This window comes from Notothenia rossii (assembly GCF_949606895.1).
Source record: "Notothenia rossii genome assembly, chromosome: 2".
NCBI lineage: Eukaryota > Metazoa > Chordata > Actinopteri > Perciformes > Nototheniidae > Notothenia > Notothenia rossii.
Window position 1 is genome coordinate 91,167,779 of NC_136904.1, and position 21,905 is coordinate 91,189,683.

General features: G+C 40.0%; 1 protein-coding gene across 1 annotated transcript in view; it reads right to left on the bottom strand.

The window, feature by feature from the left end:
• slc49a4 (solute carrier family 49 member 4) overlaps positions 1–21,905 on the bottom strand; it is a 58,072-nt gene that overhangs the window by 35,086 nt on the left and 1,081 nt on the right. The window contains exons 2-4 of the mRNA XM_079666953.1: positions 17,926–18,019; positions 2,822–3,093; positions 1,424–1,553 (exon numbers count right to left, since the gene is read on the bottom strand). Of these exons, the coding sequence (XP_079523079.1) occupies positions 1,424–1,553; positions 2,822–3,093; positions 17,926–18,019 (496 nt within the window). The remainder of the gene's footprint in view (positions 1–1,423; positions 1,554–2,821; positions 3,094–17,925; positions 18,020–21,905) is intronic.

The following is a 21,905-nucleotide window of genomic DNA, read 5'->3' on the forward strand; positions in this document are numbered from 1 at the left end:
ATAAGAAACACAGGTTCATATTTTATTTTTTGGCAGGCGGCACACTATTAAAGTAGGCCTTCTAGTTGTGAACTTGTTTTGACAAATAGACGCCCCTGGTGACAGGCTGCAGTCTTCAGGGTGTCTCTGGAGAGTGATTCAATCTCCGTCTCTACCTCCTCTCTAAGCTCTTCCCTTATGCCTTTCCCGGAGAGGAAATAAACAAAGGTGGTGATTGTGAAACATCAATAAATCGATCCCTAGTGAGATTCAAGACCTTGTCATCATAGACTTTCTTTCTGTAACCGCATGCATGAGTGCCGCTTTGAGAGTACACTGAAGGTTGACCCCGATGCAGAGGATGATGTTGATTTCAGAAGCAACCAGTGTATTATAGCTAAGTAATTAATCTGGAGGGAGAGGCTGGGGTTTCTTTGATAACAACCCAAGCAGATGGTGAGTGGCAGACCCCCTTCATTAAGATTCCTCATCCTTCTCCAGCGCAAGACTCTGTCACTTCAACTTTCAGAGACGAGCAGCACGCAATGCATCAGCAAATAAGGACAAATCTGCTCCTGTCGGCTCCCTTAGTCTAAGGTCGTAAAACAAAACAGCATCTGGGAATTATTTTCAAATGCAGTCCTCACTTGCTTCACGCGTCTACAACCCAAATGTAATCATGGACAAGTCAAGTAAGGCATACTGAATAATTTATGGAAGTAATAGTGCCAACCATAGATTGTGTATAAAGAGTGGAGGCAGTCACTGTAACGTCTATGATTGGTTTGTGGACTACGGTTTTTGAAGAGGCCTTATTATGTTTTTGTGCATGTAAATGGTCTGCAAAGGCTAAAATCACAAAGTTTCCTCCAGAGGGAGTTTCTCTCCCACACACTCCCCCCCCTGCCTGAAATTCCACCATTGGACTCCTTTGTTTACTTCTGTAACGTAGCGTAAGAGGCGGGACATCTCTCTGCGGTTGCCCAATCACAGCAGAGTCGGCTAGCTAACCAATCAGAGCAGACTGGACTGAAATTAGTAGAGGCACAAAATAAAAATATTAACCTGAAAATTAGCATAATATGTCCTCTTTAAACACAAACACATTTAAGGAATGGCATGTATCCCTACATCAAGAAATGTTTTGAGAAGATGGCTCAAAATAGGATCTAGGTACTCTTTCAGCCTGGAGTCTTAAAGAGGTGTGTGTGTGTGTGTGTGTGTGTGTGTGTGTGTGTGTGTGTGTGTGTGTGTGTGTGTGTGTGTGTGTGTGTGTGTGTCTGTGTGTCTGTGTGTCTGTGTGTGTGTCTGTGTGTCTGTGTGTCTGTGTGTGTGTGTGTGTGTGTGTGTGTGTGTGTGTGTGTGTGTGTGTGTGTGTGTGTGTGTGTGTGTGTGTGTGTGTGTGTGTGTGTGTGTGTGTGTGTGTGTGTGTGTGTGTTTGTACCTCAGAAGTCTGCAGATGCTGCTCCTGTAACTGAGTCTCTGGCTCGCAGCCGCCACACTGGGAGGGACGGGTGGACGGGACGGGAAATAAATCAGGACGGCCACGAAGAGCACAGCAATCGCAGCTAACTCTGCCGGAGAACAAGGACAAAAGATAAAATACATACTTTTTATTACAAATATAAGACAGTCAGACTCATTTCACCTTTTAAAATAGTCACTGTTACATCTAAAAGAAATTTAGACAAGCACTGGTTAATAACACTTTTTTACTATTTGGTTGTTTTGTAAAAGCTCCATTGCCATTTCTTAACCTCTCAAGCTTCCGATTGATCAAGCAGCAGCTGCCAGTTATTCTTTCCCTCACATCGATCTGACGTTTTGATCTTTCTTTTGATGACCTCTAAAACTTTAGTTGCACACACGGGTGTCTGCTTTGTCCTTTTGAAACTTAATAATAATACTACCTGGGGTTGAACAAAAAGCTGCAGCCTCAATCTATTACAACGCGCTTGTTTCTCCTTTCGGCGTGCTTTTAATTTTCTGAGTCAGTTAAGCATAACAGTCGCAGCGATCTAATTTGCAGCGGGCGGTTATGAACAGTGTAATTGGGCTTTTTTGGCGTTTGTGCAACATTTTTTGATCCCCCAGCCTGATTGTTTTTATGTTTTATGTCCCTAGACGGGGCTGACATGATGTAGAAATGATGTGCTATCGATCCTTCATGCCCTCTGAAGCAGGGGCGGTTCTACGGGGGGGGGGGGCAACAGGGGGGCCAGTGCCCTTGTAACACTGACAAGGGCCCCCTGTGGCCTCCAAAAAAAAGGTTACGATATTACGATTTATTGAAACTAAATCAAATCAGAGACCCGGATGTACAGTGGAGATTAAACTGTTCATTGCCTTATAAAAGCAAATACTGTTTATGTTTTTTTATTAAATTGTCACTTAAAGTTACTAAAACAAATACTCTAAATGAAAAAAACTACTGAAACAAAGGATTGTAAATTCAATTTACTAAAAAAAATAAATACCAATAGGTGCTTTCACACCGGAGTACTTTTACCAGGATAGTTCTGGTGTAGTTCCGAAAATGTTTAGGCTTCATTTGCCTAATCCACCCTCAGGGAACTTATTCCGGTGTGAACGCAATCTGCTCTTTAGTTCATCAGAACTAAAGAGTTCTGATGAACTAAGTTCTCATGAACTAAGTACGGCAAAGTACTTGGTGTGAAAGCGCCTATTGACTGTATGTCATGTTTATTTTACACAATTACTTTATACTCTCTTTCTCTTTGTAACCTGCTTTTATTGTGCCCCTCTCGTGAAATAACTGGCCCCCCCAGTAAAATTGGTCTAGAACCGCCACTGCTCTGAAGTCCTCGCTTTCCGTTAGTACCTGCATACATAATCATCTGGATTCTTTCTCGGATGAAGTTCTCGTCTCCCACTGATACCGTAGAGGGGAACGTCAGGGTGTTGTTGGGGGCCGGGACCACCAGAGGTCCGATTATAAAGGAAGCAGCGCCCCCCAGGTAGGAGAAGAGGGAGGCCACGGCCGTCGCTGTGGCTCTCTGGTCCGGGGCGAACCATGTGGTGGAGAGGAAGGGGCCGGCGCTCATTATGGTAGGGCCGGCCAAACCATTCAGCATCTGGCCCCCGTGTATCAACCTGTTACAGGAGGGAGGAGGGAATCATTTTAATTTACCAGAAACAGCAAAAACAAAAGGAAGAACATCACCAGGTTGTTGGAAAGTAGTGTTGTTATATTAAAAACATCAATGTACCGCATGTCTTTTTTATATGTCTTCAAGAAAAATTAAGAACAATTAAAAAAACATATCTCATGCATAATGGAAAGCCAATAAAGTCTGACAGTGACAACTTATTTTGTAGTTAGCATTAGCAGTTAGCATTGCCCTGGGTCCCTTGACTAAAAGCAATGGAATTAGAAAATAAGATGTGTGCCAAACAAACGTTTTTGTGATACTTGCACGTTACGTCCAGCAAGATAATCTCCACATATTAACACCTCTTTTATGATTTTTGAAGCTAAAAACGCAATCCCCAGAAGTATAAAAGTCACAATCACATGACTTCCAAAGCTAAAGGTGGATAATGTGCGGAGCGATGACGTTCAGTAGTCTCATTTACATGTATTTTATGTTGTTGAACAAAACGTTAATATCTTCAGCTTGTGTTAATCACAGATCTTATTTCAGGCATCTAACCAAAAGCAAATTCAGAAAACCGTTGATTTGGGAGACATGGAACCAAAAGTGGTAAAATGCTGACTCATTTCTGGGTTTTAAAACTCATCCTTGCACCACTTGATATCAGTTATTATTATGGTGTAATGAGGGTTCGCACTCCAAATACATTTCCGCATGTTAAAGAATAACAATAAGGTTATTATACGATAATGGTGACACCAGACACTGAAGGTACTTAGGTGTATCTGTCTCATTTAAGTCTAACAGCTACCCAGATGTGGCAAATCTATTTCTCTCAGCTCGGCTGCTTTCAGCTTCTGTCTGTTTTCTGTCTCTGGAAGGTTGAGTCTGAATTTTGTGCATCTGCAGTGACCTTGAAAATCTACTATAAGTACATTAATGGAAATCTGATCCCATATGATATTTAACTCAACGATGTCCCTGAACATAGGGGAGATTTCTGCTGCCAGCTGTTGCAGGCACGTTGCACGACACTCAGGTGGAGGACTGTGACGCCTTTAAAAGGTTCAGAAAACAACCTAATCAGGAGTTAAAACATGTCTGGGTAGGAGGACTTCCTGCACTCAGAACAACTTTAGTTTAAGGTGCTCTTTGGAAATATGTAGATGTATAAATCACACGAAACAACTCGAGGTCACTCTCTTTTTAAAGAACTAAAATGCCTTTTATGTAATGGCATAGTCATAATAAAACTCAAAACTAATTCTGTTGCATTTTGGCATCCAGCCATGGGATTTAAACAGATTTAATGGGCGATGGCATTCAACCAAAAATAGATCTTCCACCTGTGACCTTGTGACCTCAAGAGGATGTAGACTAATACAATCAGTAATCATAAGTCTGTGGCACATTTTACAGAAAGGCTGATGTTTTGCTCACTGTCTGGGCGGACCAGAGTCCGGTTGTTTGGTTCACTTCAGAGGTCTCGGGCTGCGTTCACACCGACCCAAACGAACCGCACCAAGCGGCTAAACGCACCAGGGTTCGATTCAACTGGACTATACAAGGCTGGTGTGAATGCGACCTTATTTGACTGAAAGAGATGAATTACAAATGCCTTTCTTTTGTGTGGTTCCTATTACTAACACACTGTATCAGATGTTAAACAACAAACACGGCTGCAGCAATGAGCCTCCTCGCTACCAGTGTAAAAACAGAGTAATGAAGCATTTAATAATATCTGATGAGGTAATGACATGCTAAGGAATGAAAATGAGGTGTAATTATTTCTGATGAAGGTAGAAAAAGACAGAGTCCAGCACATGTCAAAGTACAGTTGCACTTGTGCAGCTTCAGACTGAGCGGTGTGAGACGGATGTTCTTTAAAATATCCCTCCAACACGGCCTGTCTGAGACACGGCTGATTGTCTGTGAGCTCAGCAGACTACACTGCATTCAAAATGGAAATAATGTTACACATACTGTTGGAGCATCTAAGGAGATACATGTGTATACGATTGTATAGGTGTGTGCAAGTACGTTTTGTATGTATGTATATTATGCATAATATTTTCTACAACATAGTAAGCATTTCTTGTTACCCAGGACGACCCGGTCTGCTTCTGTTCATTATTGTAAAATAAACCAAACACAATAAAAACAAAGTTTAAAAAAAATGGAAATAATGTATTTTTGCTCGACTACTTTTAACAAAATGCATCTCTATCGGGTGAACTAACTTTTTAAGTCACAAAAGAGTCAAGATATTAAAATGTTTCCACAAAGTCAATCAGAACTGTGTTTGTCTACAAATGCTAAGTGATGCAACGATATCATCTAGAAATGTCAGATGTATAAATATAATTATATACACATCTAAAAGGACATTTTTCTGCTTTTACTTTTTATACTTCAAGAACATTTAGCTGACAATACTTACTATAGTACTTTTACTTAAGTAAGATTTTGAATGCAGGACTTTTACTTGTAATAAAGTAATTTGACAATAATGTATAGGTGTACTGTTGGGGAGTAATTTGCTTAGGTAGGTATTCAACGTTCGACACAGTTCATCATTTTCTCTTTTCACTGTCTCCTTTCCCACGGCATAGGTCTACTGCCTTGGGTATTGCTGCTATCTCTCTTAAGGAGGGGCAGCTTGGGCGCATTGTTGTTACCAGTTTGTGACCGGGCAACTCTCGGTCAGAGATAGTTATTGGTTGTGGGACACCTGGAACACATCCTTCTCGGGGTGTAGATGACCCCGAGCCATAAGCGACAAGAAATGTGATTCAGTGTCCTCAGCTGTTTAGTCTATCTATTGAAGAATGTTGATTATTACACTCTGAACTATTAAAACCTCGAGCTACAGGAGGGGTCTTCAGAATTGATTGTGGCACCTCAACCGTGTGGTCAGATCGTGGCCCCGTGACATGTCGTGTGAATTCTCCGGCCGAAGCTCCAAATAAACCGTCAGTGTTTGCCGTCAAAGCTCCAGCTCTCCTCGTGTCTCTCTCTGAGTCCTGACTCCGATTGCTTCAGAAGTTTCCCCCACAATAGGTACTTTTACTAAAGTATCTTCCACCACTGGGTGGCGCCGGGAGAAAATGAAAAGGGTGAAGCAGGACAAACAGTAGTTCTTGGTTAAAGTATTTAGTCTGTATTTTATACCGTGGTTTTTCTACATTAAGATTGGAAATTTGACAGCTTAAAAACTTCAGCTGATTCTTATTCAACATAAGTGTGTGCAGGCTGGAGGGAGAAGACTGGATGTTTGTAACGTTATTCAAACTTAACTTCAGGACCGAGTTAACACCAATTTGTAAGACTGAATAATACCAATCAGTATAAATGTAATAATATGTTCAGATCCAAGGGCATACGACAACTCCCCTACAATATTAAACCAAGAAATATTATACAAGACCTAAGTAAAAAAAAAAAAAACTGGCTTTATGAAACTGATTTGAGACTCACTGACACAGAGCTGTCAGGCTTCTGGCGTCTATCAATGTCAAACCATCGTCGTGACAATTTAGAAAATCCACCTGTGTGGCAATGACAGTTATAATCAGACAGGACTCAATACTGTGCTGACATGATAGCATACAAATTCAAAACTAATACCACTGTGAGAAGTAGGAAAGTATTTTTCTAGAAGAGAATTGGAGTTGTAAATGTTTTAAAAAGCCATACATGAATTCGTCTGAATAAACTACAACCCAAAACGGCTAATAGTTATTCTTATTTCAATAACTATGCGATCAGGGAATAAGTTAATCAAATCTTGACAGAAATCAGACCACAATTGTCTCTACAATGAGCTTCGTTCATATCCCAAACTACATTTAAAGCAGACTAATACCAGTTTGTCTAACTGTCTGTGCTTACATTTCTCTGCCCTCTAACTCTTTACCTTTGCTTTCCACTGTCGCTTTGGTTCAAGGATAAAGTGCAGGGTGTATGCAGGAATCCTGAAGTCAGATGTAAAACCTTTTAAGACCTTTTTAAAGACCCTTTCCAAACATTTTAAGACCTCATCTCCACTTTGAGTTCTAACCGGTTACCTTGGCGACACACTTCACCTCACATTGACTATATACAGTATTGATTGTCCTTCCTCCTTATCTTCCAACTATTTGGACGCAGACTTGCATTTCCCCATAACGATGTTGCTTAGCAACCGGCGTAAACGGAGCTTCGCGCCATCAAGCAGTGAGCGTGCGATGTCCTGTTCAGATGACGTCAAATCCAACGGGATGCCATAAATAAACTACACAGAATCACACTACACACCTACGCAATGATTACATTCAGGCAGACTGTAGAATACAACCTCTTTGGACCATTTATATACTTATTGAAAACAAGATACAAAATGTAATACCTTGGAAAATGCAGTTTAATACTTTTTAATAGCTTTAATTTTCGTTAAATTGATTTATCAACTTGTAATACTTTGTAAGACCCCGCGGACACCCTGAAGTGTCACGGCAGCATACAAACTGTAGTGTACAGAGAATAACTAACACACCATCAGCTCCTAAATACTCTGTTGCTCTTACTTTTTATTCACCCTACTCCTTCTTTCTTTGTAGAAGTGTCTCTATCTCCAACTACGTCTAGTTGGCAATTTTCTAAACATTCTTCTCTTTCGATTTAAGAAAAACCTGGCAACAAAAGAAGCCATCTCCTTAAATCCTTTCAAGCTCCCTCAACACAAAAAGCTGCAGTGCAACCTTGTTCAAAAGTGATATTAGAGGTTATACATCTGAACATCTAACTCATATTATAAGCACTTTGATTGAACTTTCAGAACTTTTGAAAACTCTGCATTACAAAGTTTGTTCAGTACTTGATTGAAGTTCAGTCCCGAGTGTTTCTGTCTGCGCTCTCCGGCTATGAAGAGTGCCTTTAATGTGACAGGTGATGAGGACCGATGGAGAGTACCACGAGGACGAGTGGTCCCACGGGGCGACGGCAATCTGGAGGATTTATTTCATCAGTATTGATGAACCCTGTCACACAGAATCTGACCGAGGACAACAGACTAAATGTTTCCACCTCAAAAAGGCCAAACAATTCAGTGTTTGTCTCATGGCGGGACTTTTCCAATCAGTGTCTGAGTGAGTCTGAGATCCCACTGATGGACACTTACCAATTACACCAGAAGATATTTATCTACGTATTTAAATACAGAACAGAGAAAACGGCGAGTGAAAGCGCGCAAACACAAGGGAATGAGGAGGGTAAAAAAAAAAAGTCAAATCTTTGATTCAAGTGCCGACCTAATCACAGCGAGGTGTAATCACAGCGTTTCTCTCCTTATGTGAACTTCACCAAACAAACTGTGGGAGATACGCAGCCGAACTTTGTTATAAAGTCGAGGAACTTACACAACATTTCTTTGATTTCCCTGCAACAAAAGAAAGATCTTAAAAAAGTATAAAGGCGTCACTTCCTCAAGACGAAGTTAAGGCGCCTTTCAAACATGAAAGACCCCGAGCAACAATCGCAGGTCTGCAGGAGGCTGTCGAGGGAACTTCTAAACCGGGGAAACTTTGTCAAATGCCGTGTTTGATGGCTCTTGCAATGGCCTTGAACTCATCATATCATCATTATCTAAAGCAGGCGTGTCCAAAATACGGTTCATTTTAATTGGCCTGCAACAAATTCTAAAAGTATAATTAAACATAGCCCACACGTGAAACTTGTCTTATATTGAACATCTTAATATATAACACAGTGTTATTCATGTGTTATCAATCCCACTTTTCAAATCAATTCTGAAGTTGAATTTTTTTTCCAACAAATCCTAGTTGATAAGAATAAGCCCAATAACTGATTTGCATAACAAAAACAAAACAAATAAATCAAACCCTATGGAAAGCTATAGTGTTTTTTTCTTTAAGCATATTCAATTATCAAGCATAGTTTACCTACATTTGATTGAATTGGCTAATTCATAACGTAACTTATGAGGCAATACACCTCACCTCTCGTGATTGGCCGAGCCCTTCCTATATTTTTCTTTATGTGGCCCTCAGTGAAAATTGTTTGGACACCCCTGATCTTAAGCGTACTTATAATGTGAGTTAATATCCTGTTCATGAGCCAGCATAAAACACAGGTCGACAAACAAAGCAGATCTGAGTCAGGTCTGTTTTATCTCCACTACGGCAAAGCAAAGAGTGACATCTCCTGGTGATCCACGGAGCTACACGATCCCATCAGCCTGTCCTTTACTGGGATTACCCTCCATGGCATCCATTAGAACACACGTGTCAAACTGGTGGTGGATTTAATTTCGGCCCGCAGGATCATTTCTAATTCCTATTAGATCTGGCCCTCCGGTATATTGCACGCACACCTTCACTCCATCCTGAGGGTCTCCTCAGCTCAGAGCCTGAGCCCAAACATTGATGACCTTGCACCCAAGATGAGATGCTAAGTATCTGAGCTAGCATCACAGAGCAGCACACTGAGTTTAATGGATGTTTCCTTCTGCACTTTCTCTCTCACGACAACAGGGCATGTTTGGTTTCTTCTTTGAGGGAAATAGTTTTGTTGAAGCTGTTGTTGGCCTGTGGGAAAATGTAATCATAAGAACTGACTCTGGAAAAGCTGCAGATAGAGCCATAAGAAATGAATCAACTGATTATTTAATGTTTAATGTTGTTTTTATAGGCAATCATTGAAGCTTTGTTAGTTCCACGTTTAATATGTGCAATAAGTTCATTTCAATAAGTTCTGCTATAAACATTGAACCAGTCCGGCCCTCCACTAGTACCCATTTTTTTTATTTTGGCCCACTGTGTATTTGAGTTTGACCCCCCTGCTTTAGAACATGGCTTCAAGGGGTTTCGACCTATTACATTTAAGATGCAAATGAGGCTGAACTGTGTCAGATCTAACATTTGCCGTGTGATTCATGTTATCTTGTTGAGATCAGTCCAGCGTGAATACTGAATGTAAAGAGCTGAAGGTCAGGGCTGTGAAAGGTTGTCCTCGTCATCCAAGGGGAAAACAGCAGACAGGCCTCACCTGGGCTACCTTCAACTTTGACAGACGCCATTAACTGATATATATACGTTTGTATGGCTGGATTTGTGGATTTAACACATGCTGAAGTTACTGGTTTCTGTACTAGACTGAGGCTTCAATGATGCTGAGGTGGATGTCAGCTGACCGCTCAACAGTCCGGCCTTTTTGTGTTTTCGCAGCCCTGTTTCTGTTTAATTCCATTTCCCTTTTATAGTAAAAGCCTCTGGCAATTGTTGGCAACCGTGTTTATAAGAGTGCTCTGTTTTGGGTAGGTTCATCCAACAAATGTCAAGTAGCGTTGTAATGATGCTGGCAAAAAAATGTTTTTAACCAAGTCGTAACAGATTACAAAACTGTGAGAGACCCCACATTTTAGTGTCCTCTGGGTTTCCACACTAACAACTAGATATCAGATCATGTTCAATATTTGTAATTTGGGTAACACTTCATATTAAAAAGGTACCGTACACAAATTCAAGTGCTTATTTATTGCAAGTAAGAAAGTTGTTTTAATATGCGGGCCTAATAAGGCAGCAGTACCACAAGAATAGTAATTCTCCCATAATAACACTTAACAAATATGATCTGTTCTTATGTAACTAGACATGAAACTATAAGTGTTAATTGTGTCCAAGCATTTTAAGACCAAAACTCATGTACAACAACTTCCTTACTTGCAATAAATAAGCACTGATTAGAGGGTTATTGAGGAAAAACTCTCAACTAATGGCCTATTACTTGTAGAACATGGTCATGTAGAATAAGGCATTAATACGTATTTTATAATGACTAATAAAGAGCCAATATACTGCTAATATGCATGTTAATTAACAACTAGTTGATGGTGAATTTGTGTACCTTAATATAAAGTGTTACCGTAATTGTAAACCGGTGCAGAACAGATGGACTTCAGAGCAGATTGGGGATGTAAAAGAAACTCTTAGCATACCTTACACCACAGGAACATTTCCTATTTATTAACCGTTGTCTGAAGAGGGGAACTGAACCGACATTCAAGTGCATTGTTTGTATATAGAAACAATTTCTCTTCACTGTCAGCAGGGGGGATCTTGCCAAAATGAGCTTATAGGTTTTGTGCAGTGTGTATACCACATTAGGAGTGTTCTTGACAGACAGTCTGTAGAAACTAGAGATGTCCCGATCCGATCACGTGATCGGGGATCGGAGCCGATCACGTGATTTTCAAAAGATCGGAATCGGGTGAAAAAAATCGGGGATTGGGATTTTTTTTTTTTTTTTTTAAATACTTTTTTTAAATTTTGTATTCAATGTTACAAAACAAAAATGACCATGTTCAAGTCTTAAAGTCATCCTGAGGCCTTAGTTTTGGTTTCAAATTACACAACATCATGTATGTGTTGCTTCTTTGGGGCTTGTTTTCATAGACCTGCTTATTTCTCTCAAATCTGGCAACAGAGTGGGCAGGGCGCAGTGTCTAATTGTAGCAGTAAGCTAACGAGTACTGAAAAGCTTTATTTTGTTTCGATCCAATGCTGCACAACTGAACTGATCCAATGCTGCTGTGAAAGAAAGAAGCTATATCCATGTTGGATAGAATATCCAATTTAAATAAAAAAATAACCTTAAGGGACAACTTGAATGCTTTTTTTCTTTTTTTTCTCTTAATGCATGGCATAAAGATCGGATCGGGAAAAATCGGTATCGGCGAATTTTCAAAATCAAATGATCGGAATCGGATCGGGAGCAAAAAAAGGTGATCGGGACATCCCTAGTAGAAACTGTAACACGTCAGGATCGTTCATTCACAGGTTCAGGTGTTATGAAGCTTAGGTGCATGGGCTTTAAACAAAGCACCAGTTGATGTTGTACTGCCATCAATCATAGGTTATTATTCGATTGGAAACGAATCAAATGTACATATAATATCAGTTAACTTTATCTGTTGTATAATGCAGTGACTTAGGGGAATCTAGTCTGAGAAAATACACCCTGATGGGAGTTATCATAGCTAGAAGTTAAACCTTTGGAATAGGAAGTTTAAAACTGACATCTACCAGTCAGGGAAGATGAAAAAATCATATTGGGTAGGGTTGGTAAGTGTATGATCAGTATTTTTGGCTCTTACGACAGCCCTAAAAGTCAGGATATATTGACCTCAGATGCTAAAATGTACGACCAACTTTTTCGAAAGGACGACATGAAATAGCCTGAGTACATTTTTAAGGGGCCGTGAAAGATAAAACAAATAGTCCGTCCCCGAAAGGATTTATGTTTTGATTTACAGATATAAATAAAACTTCAACGACACCTATAATTCCTGACAGACCATAAAATAAAATAAGGCTCCAAGTTTGTGAGTGTGGTTAACTTCGCAGAACAGGTACAGTGAAATATAACTTCCTCAAGATCTAGACCGAACTAAAAACTAGAGGATGAGTGATATAAAGCTTGGTACAGAATAAAAGGAAGGCCTTGTTGTCACTGTTAAACAGGTGAGCTTTTGTTATGTAATGCAGTGATCGATACAAGGTTAACAGTCCAAGATGTCACGTAGAAAACATGTTTAGTCTGCATGCTTCTCTGAGTGAGTAGAAGTGGACTCATGTAAAAGCATTTCACTCTTAAAGGGGCCCTATTCTGCTCCTTTTCACGTGGATATCAGTATGTAGTGTCTCTACTTTAAAGAGTCCTCTCCTGCTGATGTTCAGGTGTATATCAGTATGTAGTGTCTCTACTTTAAAGAGTCCTCTCCTGCTGATGTTCAGGTGTATATCAGTATGTAGCGTCTCTACTTTAAAGAGTCCTCTCCTGCTGATGTTCAGGTGTATATCAGTATGTAGTGTCTCTACTTTAAAGAGTCCTCTCCTGCTGATGTTCAGGTGTATATCAGTATGTAGCGTCTCTACTTTAAAGAGTCCTCTCCTGCTGATGTTCAGGTGTATATCAGTATGTAGTGTCTCTACTTTAAAGAGTCCTCTCCTGCTGATGTTCAGGTGTATATATGTAGTGTCTCTACTTTAAAGAGTCCTCTCCTGCTGATGTTCAGGTGTATATCAGTATGTAGTGTCTCTACTTTAAAGAGTCCTCTTCTGCTGATGTTCAGGTGTATATCAGTATGTAGTGTCTCTACTTTAAAGAGTCCTCTCCTGCTGATGTTCAGGTGTATATCAGTATGTAGTGTCTCTACTTTAAAGAGTCCTCTTCTGCTGATGTTCAGGTGTATATCAGTATGTAGTGTCTCTGCTTTAAAGAGTCCTCTTCTGCTGATGTTCAGGTGTATATCAGTATGTAGTGTCTCTACTTTAAAGAGTTCTCTCCTGCTGATATTCAGGTGTATATCAGTAGGTAGTGTCTCTACTTTAAAGAGTCCTCTCCTGCTGATGTTCAGGTGTATATCAGTAGGTAGCGTCTCTACTTTAAAGAGTCCTCTCCTGCTGATGTTCAGGTGTATATCGGTATGTAGTGTCTCTACTTTAAAGAGTCCTCTCCTGCTGATGTTCAGGTGTATATCAGTATGTAGCGTCTCTACTTTAAAGAGTCCTCTCCTGCTGATGTTCAGGTGTATATCAGTATGTAGCGTCTCTACTTTAAAGAGTCCTCTCCTGCTGATGTTCAGGTGTATATCAGTATGTAGTGTCTCTACTTTAAAGAGTCCTCTCCTGCTGATGTTCAGGTGTATATCAGTATGTAGCGTCTCTACTTTAAAGAGTCCTCTCCTGCTGATGTTCAGGTGTATATCAGTATGTAGCGTCTCTACTTTAAAGAGTCCTCTCCTGCTGATGTTCAGGTGTATATCAGTATGTAGCGTCTCTACTTTAAAGAGTCCTCTCCTGCTGATGTTCAGGTGTATGTCAGTATGTAGTGTCTCTACTTTAAAGAGTCCTCTCCTGCTGATGTTCAGGTGTATATCGGTATGTAGTGTCTCTACTTTAAAGAGTCCTCTCCTGCTGATGTTCAGGTGTATATATATGTAGTGTCTCTACTTTAAAGAGTTCTCTCCTGCTGATGTTCAGGTGTATATCAGTATGTAGCGTCTCTACTTTAAAGAGTCCTCTCCTGCCGATGTTCACGTGTATATCAGTATGTAGTGTCTCTACTTTAAAGAGTCCTCTCCTGCTGATGTTCACGTGTATATCAGTATGTAGTGTCTCTACTTTAAAGAGTGCTCTCCTGCTGATGTTCAGGTGTATATCAGTATGTAGTTTCTCTACTTTAAAGAGTCCTCTCCTGCTGATGTTCAGGTGTATATCAGTATGTAGTGTCTCTACTTTAAAGAGTGCTCTCCTGCTGATGTTCAGGTGTATATCAGTATGTAGTGTCTCTACTTTAAAGAGTTCTCTCCTGCTGATATTCAGGTGTATATCAGTATGTAGTGTCTCTACTTTAAAGAGTCCTCTCCTGCTGATGTTCAGGTGTATATCAGTATGTAGTGTCTCTACTTTAAAGAGTTCTCTCCTGCTGATATTCAGGTGTATATCAGCATGTAGTGTCTCTACTTTAAAGAGTCTCTCCTGCTGATGTTCAGGTGTATATCAGTATGTAGTGTCTCTACTTTAAAGAGTCCTCTCCTGCTGATGTTCAGGTGTATATCAGTATGTAGCGTCTCTACTTTAAAGAGTCCTCTCCTGCTGATGTCCAAGTGTATATCAGTATGTAGTGTCTCTACTTTAAAGAGTCCTCTCCTGCTGATGTTCATGTGTATATCAGTATGTAGTGTCTCTACTTTAAAGAGTCCTCTCCTGCTGATGTTCAGGTGTATATCAGTATGTAGTGTCTCTACTTTAAAGAGTCCTCTCCTGCTGATGTTCATGTGTATATCAGTATGTAGTGTCTCCACTTTAAAGAGTCCTCTCCTGCTGATGTTCAGGTGTATATCAGTATGTAGTGTCTCTACTTTAAAGAGTCCTCTCCTGCTGATGTTCAGGTGTATATCAGTATGTAGCGTCTCTACTTTAAAGAGTCCTCTCCTGCTGATGTCCAAGTGTATATCAGTATGTAGTGTCTCTGCTTTAAAGAGTCCTCTCCTGCTGATGTTCATGTGTATATCAGTATGTAGTGTCTCTACTTTAAAGAGTCCTCTCCTGCTGATGTTCAGGTGTATATCAGTATGTAGTGTCTCTACTTTAAAGAGTCCTCTCCTGCTGATGTTCATGTGTATATCAGTATGTAGTGTCTCCACTTTAAAGAGTCCTCTCCTGCTGATGTTCAGGTGTATATCAGTATGTAGTGTCTCTACATGTCTCCATGCTTTAATGTTCAAAAAGCTCTTTATTTTTCTCACACTGTCTGTGCTGCAGCACCTCTTTTCACCCTCTGTCTGAAACCAGAGCCCAGTCTGCTCTGATTGGTTAGCTGACTGGCTCTGTTGTGAATGGTCAACCAGCTCAGACATTTGTGAGTGTTACATAGTGATGTCACTTTACAGAAGTAAACAAAGGAGTTGAATGGAGGCGTTTCAGGCAAGGGTGTGGGAGAGAAACTTACTCTGGATTTTAGCCTTTGAAGATTATTTCCATTCCCAAAAACATATATAACACACAAGAGGAAAGGGAGAATAGGGCCTCTTTAATTTAATGTTGTGTAAAGAGCCTTTGAAGCTGTTATTAAGGGATTTGAGGAACACATAATACTGAATAATAAAACCACGGATCCAGCTGACATTTCACAGCAGATTGTACTTTTTTTTCAGCTGAGGCACTATCATAAGGGAATCATGATTCTTTCACCTCTTCTTCCCAATGAACTTTAAAAGGATGGTTTTTATTTCACTGAGCTTGTATCACTGCACCCCCGACTTCTCACTCCGCTGCCTCAAGAGACACAGAGGGAAATAAATAGAGAAACCAAAATTGATTTTTCTGCTCTTTGAAAGCCCCAAATGTGTTTTTTTTATAGATCCTCAAATCCTTGGAATAAAAAGCTACTAATTTCTGCGGAAATACAATTTCCTCTATGTATTGATATTTGACCGCCTCATTGTGGAGGCCAATGGTAATCATTAGACAGATTACCGCTCAAATAATATTCAATGAAATTACATTTTTAGGAAGCCCATTATAGTTGAGTGACCTTCTCTGAGCTCATGAGTCAAACTGGGAATGAGACTCTGAGAATAATGGGAGTTTTGGGGGGAGTTTTCCAATGATGGGCTGGCAAAGTGCTCTCTAGTGCGGGAAGAACAAGGAGGAAATTAAACTAAAAATAAGTAAATTATTCAGACAGACTTGAGCTGTCTTTCTATCTTTCTGACTGCCGGTCTATCCAGTTGCAGTTCTATAGAAATAACAGGATCTTGATGGGAATCAGTAAAGCTAAATACAGCATGACACGCCTATGAAACGGACTAACCAATTCCTGTTTACAGATGTTCCTCCTCCTACTTTTAACAATAATAGCAAGCAACTCATCTAAAGGCCCTTACACACAAAACTGACACCAAAGAACACGTCCCGACGGAACACGACTGTTATGTCGCCTCACGTCTCCTGCGTCTTGGCCATGTGTCGCACTGGAACACACCGCAAAGACTTCAGCAGAAGGCCAAGAAGCACGTACGAGCTGCGCATGCGTGAGTGGCAATAACTCTCCTTACCAGCAGGCGGCGGTAGTGTGTATTCGTCATTCAAAAGAGGCAACAACCGGAAACCAGAGAATAAGAACAGACTCCGTGATATAAACAAACAACAAATAGCGTGTGCGTTCCATTTTCACTCTACAACTAGAAGCTCATGGGGCTTTCCCGAACCTGTGTCGAGAGCTGGAGTCATGGATGGTAATGTCTGTCTGTCCAGATTTAAATGTCTCCACAACTATTGGCTGAATTACATTTTCATTTTATCTTCAATTGGACATTTTACTTTAACTTCTAAAGGACTTGTATGCCTTATGTTTATCTCGCTTTTAAAAAAAAATCTTATTATTGGACTTTTTAACTTCTCGTTTATATATTTATTATTTTTTACTTTTTATTGGATCACCAAGACTTCTTGTGTTTATATAAGTATATATTTTCGTATGTTTAATTGTCTTCTTAGTTCATTTTTTAAGATGGAGCCACTTTAACTAAACCCACTTTCCCTTGGGATGAATAACTCTGACTCCCAGGATGAATTGCCATCACTTTGGGGATCTTTGAAATGTTGTTTTCAAAAATTATATGTGAACAATATTTGTTTTTATAACCATCGTGACATCGCCTTCCTTTGTGTTTAGAGCCAATTAGCAAATATTAGCATTCAAACCTTCTACATTTGGATTGGGCAACACTGATAACAGTCTGTAAGCATTGAGATTATTATCGATTCATCTGACATTTATTTTGTCTCTAAGAATAAAAATGTTCTTGTTCAATTTCTCAGAGTCAAGGTGACATATTAACCTCGTTTGTTTTTATTCAGTCCCTAACAAATATTTAGTTTTTTTATATTATTTGATAAACATAATCATAAAATCCTCGGAGGCTTAAACCAGGGAAGGCTTGTAAAATGACTGAAACATTAAATCAATTGGTGTCTGATGAATTTCCCATGGACTAAGTAATCCATTAATCTACTAATCTTGTCAGTGAAATCACAAATCATGGAGAACACATTAGACGAGGAGAGGTCCTAACGTTTGGCAGGCAGCTCTTCTTGTCCATAAACTGATAGCTGGCCGTCTGATGGAAAAAGTTTGCCTAATAAATCAATAATAAATCAAATGATATCAAACGATGGGAGGTTTATGACTCACGAGTATCACGAGTCACTCTGTGCCTCCTTTCTAAAACCTCTCAAAGAATCATGATCAGAAGAAGGAGGCTCACCATCTCCGGAGAGGCTGTTCTGTCAGAGGGACGCTCCGCAGAGCCGCTCCCAACAGCATCAGGAAGGCCGAGAGGAGGAGGGACGCCCGCAGACCTGGGGGAGAGAGAGAGGGTGATGAAGAGGGGAGAGAAGGGTTAAAGGTCACATATTATGCAAAGTCCTCTTCTTCATGTCTTTTCTACATCAACATGTGTCCCCTCTTCTCCATGTCTCTTCTACATCAACATGTGTCCCCTCTTCTTCATGTCTCTTCTACATCAACATGTGTCCCCTCTTCTTCATGTCTCTTCTACATCAGCATGTGTCCCCTCTTCTTCTTCATGTCTCTTCTACATCAGCATGTCTCCCCTCTTCTTCATGTCTCTTCTACATCAGCATGTCTCCCCTCTTCTTCATGTCTCTTCTACATCAACATGTGTCCCCTCTTCTTCATGTCTCTTCTACATCAACATGTGTCCCCTCTTTTTCATGTCTCTTCTACATCAACATGTGTGATTCTCTCTCTTTTTGATCCATTTCTATAAAAACCGGTCTGAAAACGAGCTGATCAGATTTTGGCCACTTTATGATGTCATAACGATGTGTTGTCTTGTGTAACCATTAGCCAATCAGCAACCAAGGTAAGATCATGAAATGGGGTCCAGAGGGGAAAACATGGTTGTGGTCACCACTTCATTCTCAGGGTTCATTTAAAGAGGCCCTATAATGTTTGTTGGGGTGTTGTCTTTCCTGTAATGTGTTTATATATAGGTTTTAGTGCATGTAAATGGTCTGCAGAGGCTACAATCCCTGTGTCTCCCTCCCCCACCTGAAACGACTCCATTTGATTCCTTTGTTTACTTCTTGAACATAGCGTTGTCACTTTGTAACACTTGCACTTCTATTGGCTAGCGTTCCTACACATTGTATGTGATAGGCTAAGGGGCGGGACATCTCTAAGCTGTTGACCAATCACAACAGAGCCGGCCAGCTAACCAATCGGCGCAGACTGGGCTCTGGTTTCAGACAGATGGTGAAAAGAGGTGCTGCAGCACAGACAGTATGAGGAAAATAAAGAGCTTTTAATACTTGGCAGAAGAATAGTACTTTTTTTCATTTAATTAAGAACTTTAAAGGTTTCAAGTGAAATCAAAGACAGAAATAAAGAAATACTCCCAGCAAAAGTGCTGACCAACTTCCTTTCTCTATCAACTATTCTCAGTTTCCCCCACATGACGTTCAATAGAGGAAACTCTCTCTACTTCCCTGTTCTCCTCTTTCCCTGCCAGTTGCTATTTACACAAGCTTTAAACGAATCAGTCGATATTAACACCAGTGGCCTGGGGTGGATCTTTGCTTTATCGATCAGCAAAACAGCTCTTAGTTAGTGGGCGCCCATAACCTATGACAGAAATGTATATATTGTTACACTGATATGAGATTATTGAGCCATTTCAGTTCTCTCCACTTCTGTGTTCATTGTCTTTTTGAATTGTGAATTTGCGTTTCTGCTGCTTTCAGTCATAATAATAGTGCTGCAGAAAAACAATGGACCTTTTCTCATGCATGTGGGTTCATATGAAACTGCATTTGAATCTAGTCAAACTAAAAAGTCAGTAACCTATATTTATCAGAGGCCTTTAAAGCCAGACTTGAGCTTCATTCCCACTTCAATGGGTGGACGAGCTCCTTTTCTCACCTTCTGCATTATGTAGCCTATTATGTAAGACCTACTACTCCCTAGTGACTTCACCACATGTGACCTATTCTAGTACTCCAGCTTCTCTTCGATAGCAACTATACTGTGATCATCACCAGCCTTAGGGAAAGGAAACTCCAGGGTGAGCATTTTCCCCATTAACAGTTTGGAGAAGAGCCACTAGGTGTGTGCGTGTGTGCGTGTCATACATAGGCAACAGTGTAGGCCTGAGTCAGCCTCTGGATGTCATCTTGTTGTTTTTAAACAGGGTCACACCCCGGCTTAATGCAATTTCTGAATGCTGAATGAGCCGCACTGACTCGATATGCAACTCTGAGGCAGAATAAGCTGCACGCTGGGTACAAATTGAGTATTAACTTTACCGGTATGAGGTGAAGCTGGATTATTTTACATATTATACAGTGTTAGATTCATTGTTTACTCACTGACAGCAGCAGATGGGATAGCAGCTTAGCATCATAAACAGGGGCTTCCTACTCCTTTTCCAAAAGTTGAATTCAAACACATTTCAAGGTGCATTTTGGAGCTTTTCAAGCACCTCACAACTCTTGTGAATGACATACTGTATATCCAGCATACAGCATGCTACTATACTGATTATTCCACTAGTTAGTCAGTTTCAATTAGATGTTTTTGTCCTTTTAACAAACAATATTATTTGATGCGATTCTACAGAAGGTTCAAAAAGAAAACACAAGGACTTTGTTTTATAATGTGTTGCCTTTTTGTAAGAAGACTAAGCTTTCTTGATAAGCCACATTAAAAAAAAAGAAGCCCTTTTAAAACCTTAAAAACACAACATTTATGTATCTTCAGGGATTTCCCGCAGCCGTAGTAACACTGGATTAATTTGAATTACCCAACACCCTCTAATTGCTGATGAATCAGGATCACAAGGTACGTTTTGCAATGTCTTGGAAACATTTATCTTGTGGTCTTTGTTTCATGAGGATCCTGGTGACTGGTGTTGTCAGTGCGTTGTTACCACTGGTTGCCATACTGTCAGTCAGGTGGTGCGGAGGAACTGGTTAGGTGAACTGAGCTGACACTCAGCAGCTCAAGTCAAAAGCTGTACTGCATGTCAAGCACTTTACAAAGTGTTGAGTGTTTTTTTAAGACCATTGTGAATTCGGGAAAAGTTGTTTTTTCTGCATCAGCACTTTTAACTTTCACATTCGTCGTACTCTGATGCACGACAGAGGGCACGGAAAGAACACTTTGCACCAAACCTATGTTCATTTAAAAAGTGACAGTGGTATCAATACACTGTTTTTAACGACCATGTCAGTGATAAATAAAGTTGTTGAGGTGTGTGGCGCAGTGGGTAGGGCGTTGGTGTTCAGATCAGGAGGTCACAGGTTCAAACCCCACTGCAGTCAGCATGTTGTTGTGTCCCTGAGACACTTCACCCCAAATTGCTCCTGTGGGGATTGCCCACAGTATTGAGTATGTAAGTGGCTTTGGAGAAAAGCGTCTAACAAGTAGTAATGTAATGTAGAGTAAGTTATCAAAAGTACCAAATAGTTGCTGTTGCTGCTTGTTGTTGTCTCTGCTTAATACCAATAGCATTGATTACTGGGCCATTACACTTTATTCATATTTATAACAGTATTTACTTTATTTAAGTAGAATTTTGAACGCAGGACTTTCAACTGGCTGCGATATCTCAGAACTGTTACTGGTACTGGATGTGCATTTCGCCAATTGTAAATAGTGAAACTTCTATTTCTATTTTTTAAGTATCTGTATGCATGCTTTTCTTAATTAATATGAAGCTATCTTTGGCTCTTTACTTGCTGTAACAAATGTAAATGTCCCCTCTGTGGGATGAATACAAATATTCAGATTGTGATTACTTGTAACAAAGTATATTTTATATGTTATAATGTAGTAAATAAGTACTACTTAAGTAAAAATTCTGAATACTTCTTCCACCTCTGCATTACACTATTGATATGATATAAAAGCTATTGAAACATGAGCGTTCATAAAAGTATTTAGAGGTTTGAAGGTTGTTTGGTTAAACAACTATCAACATACATTACGAGGAAACTACCCACTAACCAACCTCTGTGGGAAGATAAGACTATAGTATCAGGTGTGTGATATCAAGCAACAACAATACACTTTTCAGTGATTCAGTCATCAAACATATTAAGTTAACATATCAGGAGTTTTGGGGGGAATTTCAGACAAGAGGAAGACCAAAACAGGATCAGTAATTTAAAGCAACTAAGAACATTTACTCAAGTGCTGTACTTAAGTAACATTTTGAGGGAG